Genomic DNA, 6,814 nt, shown 5'->3' on the forward strand with positions numbered 1-6,814 from the left:
GTAAAATACTTGGAGAACACTGAATTCCTAGGTTAAAAACCATTTTTGTTTAAAGGACACTCGAAAAACTAAAAGCACACCATGTGCTTTCAAAATTACAATGGAAATATTTGTTTATCTCAGCCAGGGCCATGTTTCATCAAGCTGTTCAGAATCTGCAAAATGGAATACACCCTAAAGCAGAAGGGCTGCCGAAGCAGGGAAAGCACATCTGGCAGATCCAAGTGATCTCTGCAGGATCCCCTCAGGACCGGAAATTCTCCATCAAGAGAACAGCAAGGGCTATCTTCAGCACATTCTCCTGGTTGCAGTTCACCTTACTCCTGAACCTCCAAAGAAGGGTAGGGGTGGCAGTGGGGTAAAAGTCAGGCCGGAGTTGCACCCAAATGGTGACCTGCACACCTCTCCCAGAGGTAGGCTCCTCCAGTCTATCTTCCGGAACCTTCTAAAATTGCAGCCTGAAGTGTGTTGTAATCTCTGGGCAAAGGCCTAGGAGTCAATGAACTCCTCAGTTCTAACCCAGATTTGATGTGGGTTCAACAGTGAGTCATTAGCCTTTTTCTCACATTCCCGTTTCCTCTAGGAAAAATGATCTGTCATTCTTTCATATCTTTATATGGAAGATGCTGTGACTAGGTTACATCATCGTCTTTTCACCAGGGAGAAACTGTAATTCAAAAAGTGCAGCTCCTTGGGTAGTCCACAGGGGTCGCTGTGGAGACAGAGAGGACCCCAGGGTTCCTTCTAAGAGGTCAAGTGGTCCTGGGACACCCCTCAAGCTTCTCTGAAGACCAGCCTCTATCCAGCAGGGTCTCCTCAGGAGAAGCATAAGGCCGGCTGGCCTACGTTGGCAACAAAGACTATCTAACTGTTTCAGTGAAAAACTGAGGACTTTTTTTTTTTTTTTTTTTCTAGTCTAAAAAGTAAAAAAGAGGAAATCCTGAAAGAGGAGAATGTGGCCTAACTTAAATGTAACCACAATTAGGTACCAGAGTTAGTACAAGCAATGATGCAATAAAAGAGAAGGAATTAAAGTTTGGTCTGTTGCACATAAATAAATCTTTCTAGAAGTCAAAGAGTTCATGTCTGTTCTTTGATCTCATATCTCTCTCTCTCTCTCTCTCTCTCTCACACACACACACACACACACACACACACATACACACACACACACAAACACAATGAGAAAACCTTTAAAAAAAAATAAAACAAAAATACTACATAAGCCAAATATGCTACTGTATTCCAGAAACTGCTAACATTTTCCTTCACTGGGCAGTTGGCCAACAGACCAGCCATTTGTATAGAGAGAGACATATTCATGAAGAGAAGACTAAGTCACATTCCCCAAAACCAGTGTCATTGGTATTCATTTTATATTCCAAAATTTCACTAGGAAAATTACAGGAAAATAGAAAAGCAGATTGCTTAGTATTAAATGTTTAGCATTTGTGTGAAACAATTACAAAGGTAACCTCATTGTGATTTTTTTTAAGCTGAATATTTTAGTTTATCTAAATTAGTATGGTAGAATAAACAAAAATGATTATTTTCTCCAGTTCCCTAGGTTGGCGATGCCACTCTTCATTAACACAAAACAGCTTATTTTACTTGAAAGGAAAATCCAAGGTAATTCCTCACTTTTTTTTTTTTTTTTTTTTTGCTGTGTTCTGACTAACATCCTACTGTTGCTGGGTGAGGCTACTCATGGAAGGGTCAACACCATTTCTTAACTAAATAAAAGGAAAAGGTCGATGTCCCTAATGTAGGTGATGCTAAGATCACAATATTCAAGTATACACAATACAAAATGGTCTAATTAATATTCTATTTAATTAGATAACTTTCTGATTGTCATATTCAATGCTTTCATTTTAATATTATTTGGTCACAAAGATCTTTTACTTTTGTTATTACTTCTAAAATGGTACTACTAACAGAATTCAGTGGGCCAAGATAAATACCAGGGTTCCAGAGCTCCTAACCATGGGCAATACTGAAATCTGGGACCAGATAATTCTTGATATATGGAGGAAGGAGGAGCAGTCCTGTGCTTTACAGGAAGGTTAGAAACATCCTTGGCTTCTACCCAATGAATACCAGTAGTACTACCCCACCCCTAGTCATGACAACCAAAAAATGTCTTCAGACATTGCCAACTGTCCCTGCAGAGATGGTGGGGGTGGGAAGGTGAGGGTTTCCATGGTTGGAACATTACCTGATTTGTTACAATGAAAATAGGAGAGAAAGAAACTGAAAACCTGTCTCTTCCTTTTTTTTTTTTTCTTTCTGAATGTCCAAGCCTCTACAGATGCTACTTTGATTCAACAGTCATTCTCTAAATTTCAAAAACCTTGTGCAGTGTCTTTTGAATTGACTTCAAATGGATTGTCAAACTATTCAAAGTTCACTTAATTCCCAATGGGCAAACCATCGGTAAACCTTAGCCTAACTCCACTTTGAGTCTTAAACTAACAGCATGTGAAAAGATCAATATGAATAAATTCAAAACTAATCAGACCCCTTCTTTAAATGTTGACACAGTATTATTTATATCCCATAAATACATTCTTGACTAAAATTCATACTAGGAGCTTGGCACCTGACCAGTTCTATTCATATTTACTGTATTTATATAGTACACTTAGCCAAGGATAATATTTAAGACAAAATATGCCTGAGGGCATATACAATATCTCTTATATTTTTACTTTTAAATCTCCACATTGCTAAAAATATTTAGTCTGAACTTCATAAAATGTCCCACAAAGGGCTATCAGCAATCTGTAGTGATATATAGCTCATTGAGTATAATTAGAGCATATTTGTAATATTTGAACTGAAGTCACTCCCTGAACACTAATAAGTCGGTGGTAAAAAAATGAACCAGTGATCTTTCCCATGCCTTCATCTCTGAGACTTGTGACCCTCACCGGATCCACTGCAAGAAATGACAGGCGCACACCCTCCCTGCAGCAATTCAGTGACGGGCGAGTTAAAAGCTAGGCAGAAAAGTCTTCAAGAAGGAAAGTTGGTATAAAAACCAATGCTGTACTTTTAACTTGCTTTTAAAAAATATGGTGGAGTAATTTTTTTTTCTTTTCTTCCTTTTTTTTTTTTTTTTTTTTTTTGGAAGAGTTCACTGTAGTCCAGAATAACTAGAAAGTGCTGGAAAATCAGTTAACCTACTTTCTATAAAATGATCCACAGTTCTTGCACAGAGTATCAACTCTGCTATTAATATGGTTTTCTGCTCCTAAACTTCCATACAGTACACAGGCTTCTTACAGCCTGTATTTGTTTATTGAACATCGATAGTCTATTTTTTATCCTTATCTCATCAGAGGTTTTAATTTGTCTGGAAGCTGAGGACAGAATGGAAAGGAGAACCCACACACTGGTCTTAGATGCCATATTCTGAAATCCTCCTAATAATCCAAGAATTTTTCCAATCTGTTGATGACCATGATCCTGGATTGGATTGTCTCAGCTCATCTTCATCTCTCAGACTTAAGAATGCTCGAGAGAACTCAGAATGAATGCCTTCTTGGATAACTTGCTCTTTCCACATCCATAGAATGGTGAGATCAGACCTCTCAGTGTTGTAACACATGGCAGTTCATTTGAGCTTTTGCATGTACACACTGAAGGATGAGTTATCCAGGTCCTACATAACATTTGCTTGTCTCCCCAAATACCAGTAGAACCAGTGCATGTGCTAGAGAGAGCAAACTGACTCAACTCTTTGTTCAGTCTCAATGGTTTTGGACTAAGTACAATGAACTTTCTTTCCTAATATCTCCTTGGCTCCATCCCAGATAGAGAGTTTTGCTTCCCAAGGGGAATAACCAGGGTGGAGTGTATTTTGTCACTGATGTTGTGGACAGTGCCATAATTACGATAATAAAATTATCCTGCTTGCCAGGATTCCCTGTATCTCTTTCTGCCATTGAATAACAAGAGAAGACAACTGCAGCAAAAGAAAGGTGTCCAGAAAGACTGGGGATAGACATATGGGCAGACATTCCAAGGCCATTAATACAAGACATGGCAAGTCACATCGCTGAGACTTGTCAAAATAAAAATAAATATTAAAAAAGAAAAGCACCACCCAGTAATTAGAATTTCGGTGATAAAATTACCAAGATGGCTGTATTATCTATTAAGTCAGACCCGGAGACTTCCCAAAGGCAGCCAGCAAGTATATAGGGTATGGAAAGGGGAGGAGAGAAATGGGCAACCAATGAAAAGTTTATGACTTAGGATTTGGAATACTCAAATGCTGAAGTGTATTTCACTTTTTTCTTCTAGTTCTTCCTGGTATTTAACCCTTTCAGGTATCACTGGCTGCTGCTGCTGCTGCTGCTGCTGCTGTTGCTCTTTCTTTAAAGAAATCTGAGATAATTCTATCTCCTCCCCAAAGAACTCCACAATAAATCATTTCACTCTCAGTGCTACTGTGTGCCAGCCAGTTTTGAGGACACTGCTTTCAGGGAAGCATAATAATAATAATAATAATAATAATAATAATAATAATAAACATTATTATTACTTTAAAATCAGCTGTCTTTTCTCAGATTTAGGAATGCACCAAAGGCACTGCAGAAAACTTATGAAAGGGCAGGAGTACAGAGCTCAAGGTTTAAAATGATCAACGATAGACCCCTAAGAAAAATGACCTGCTACCCAGCGATTTTAAGAAGGCACGGTTGGTGAATTCTGAAAAAACAAAGTGAAGTAAAACCTTCTTAAAAAACGTCAGAAACGAAGCTGTTCTTTCTACTGCTCCAGGTGAAGTCAAAAGGGGACGTGATTACAAGGGTTTGCCTAGGGGGAATGTAAACACCTAGAGCTTGCAATAGATACCTCAAGTACTTAAGGGGTTTTCGAGGAGTCTCCAAATCAGGTTTTGTTTTGGCGATGCTGACATTTTTAGGGGAGTGAGAGACAATAGAGGTGGCTCCGGGGAACCAGCTGATAGGTCGGCTCGGAAAGGGGGCGCCTTCCGGAGAGGCTAGTTTGGAGCCACTTTTTTTTAACCCTTCGTGCTCCAGTTTGGCGCGCCCCACGCCAATGGGGCAAAGAAAACAAGCTACTAAGATCCTCTGAGTTTAACTCCTGCTCCGGGGAACGCCAACAGTTTGACAGAAGAAGGTTGCTTCCTAACTGGTGGCCGAGTTGAGGATGTCAGGGGAGAGCAAAGGAGAATAACTCCTTAAAAAGGACCGAGGCGTTGGGGGAAGGGAGAGGTGGAGAAAAAACACGGCAGACAGTGAACGTTTTAAAGCCTGAGGGTCTCCAGCACACGACTGGATGGGAGGTGAATGGGACGAAGGACAGAACCGGAAAAGAGCAAACCCGGACCCAGAGAGGGAAGGGCGATTCCCAGAGCTGCTGCGGTTCTGAGAGCTCCGGGCCAGCGTTAAGCCTTGGGGAAGCGAGAAACAGTACTTACTTTCGGAGGGGAAGAAGGACGGCATGTCTATTTTGTAAACCTCCTTGGCGTAGTACTCCTCGTCGCTTCTCTCGCGCTCGCAGGCGGCCGCCCTTCGGCTCGCTTTCTCCTGGAGCAAGTCCCTAGTGCTGTTGTAGATGGAAATCACCTCCGGGGGGACCTCCTCGGGCTCAGGGTAGTCTTCAGGAGGGCTGGTGAGCTTCAGCTTGCTCAGGATCTGCCCGCGGATCGCCTCGATCCTCTTGCGCATGAACTGGTCCATATCGAGTGTGCTGCAGGTAGACAGGCTGAGCGCGACCGTGACCAGATGCAGGATCAGAAACGCGCTCAGCAGACAGTAGTGCATTTTTTTGTTTGTTTGTTTAAAAAAAAAAAAGGTGGAAAAAGTGTTTTGTTTTGTTCTGGTTAAAAAAAGAAGAAAAAAAAAAAAAGAAAAGAAATAGAAGCCAATAATTCTCAAAGCATAGATTGGGTAGAATTGTTTGTTTGTTTTTAATACGAAACTTTTGCAAACAATCAAGTCAATGCTGAGTAGAAAAAAATGTATCTTGCCTGAATTCCTTAAAAAAAAAGAAAATGCAAGTTGTTCCAAAAGTGGAAATATTAATATAGGATGGGCAATGGAACCCTGACTTTACGGAGTAAGAAAAAGTTTTCTTGGAGCGACGAGATGAGGGGAGGAAAAAAAAAAAGAGTCGAGTGGCTATTAAGCAGAAATAAATTTAAGAGGAGGAAATGGAGTTCAGTGTGTCAGTCTCGGGTGCCGAGTGGCGGATCTGAACTCGGCTCCTCCAGCCAAAAGGGAAGAGATGAAAAGGTCCCGGGGCTGGCAGCTGGCGAACTGACGGGAGGGGCGTCGGGAGCGTTGTGAGGCGGCCGCCGATGCTGACCCGGGCTGTAATTAATATATTTAAAGAAGGAGAGATTCGGCCGTGCCTTCCACTGCGGCGCTGAGAGCAAGAGCAGCAGCAGCTCCGGAGCAGAGGAGCGCACGTGTGTGTGTGTGTGTGTGTGTGTGTGTGTGTGTGTGTGTCCGCGCGGGCGCGTGTGCGTGCACGCGCTGCGGGCGAGCCTGGAGCGCCGCGGGGAGGCAGATGCGCTTCGCACCGCGCGTTGGGGACTCGCTCCGGTGCCGTAGGGCCAGCAGAGGCTACCGAGGCCGCAAATTAGTGCTCCCGGAGCGGCGCGCTGTGGCCTACACCCGGGCCCTCGTGCGCCGACCCGCTCGGTTACTCCACGTTGCTGCTGCTGCTGCTGCTGCTGCCGCGCCGCCGCCGCCGCCTGCAAACGCGTTCAGCCTCCAGCTCCCTCCTTCTGCTCCTCCTTCTCCTCTCGCTCCAAAGGCCAACCCGGCAACTG

The 6,814-nt window shown here is 42.8% G+C and overlaps 1 protein-coding gene across 1 annotated transcript in view; it reads right to left on the minus strand.

The window, feature by feature from the left end:
• Tgfb2 (transforming growth factor beta 2) overlaps positions 1-6,526 on the minus strand; it is an 84,822-nt gene extending 78,296 nt beyond the window's left edge. Inside the window, exon 1 of the mRNA XM_076873061.1 lies at positions 5,456-6,526. Coding sequence (XP_076729176.1) covers positions 5,456-5,801 — 346 coding nt within the window. The 5' untranslated portion in view covers positions 5,802-6,526. The remainder of the gene's footprint in view (positions 1-5,455) is intronic.
• Positions 6,527-6,814: the final 288 nt, after the last annotated feature.

The sequence above is a fragment of the Callospermophilus lateralis genome, chromosome 13 (assembly GCF_048772815.1).
Source record: "Callospermophilus lateralis isolate mCalLat2 chromosome 13, mCalLat2.hap1, whole genome shotgun sequence".
NCBI classification, from domain to species: Eukaryota; Metazoa; Chordata; class Mammalia; order Rodentia; family Sciuridae; genus Callospermophilus; species Callospermophilus lateralis.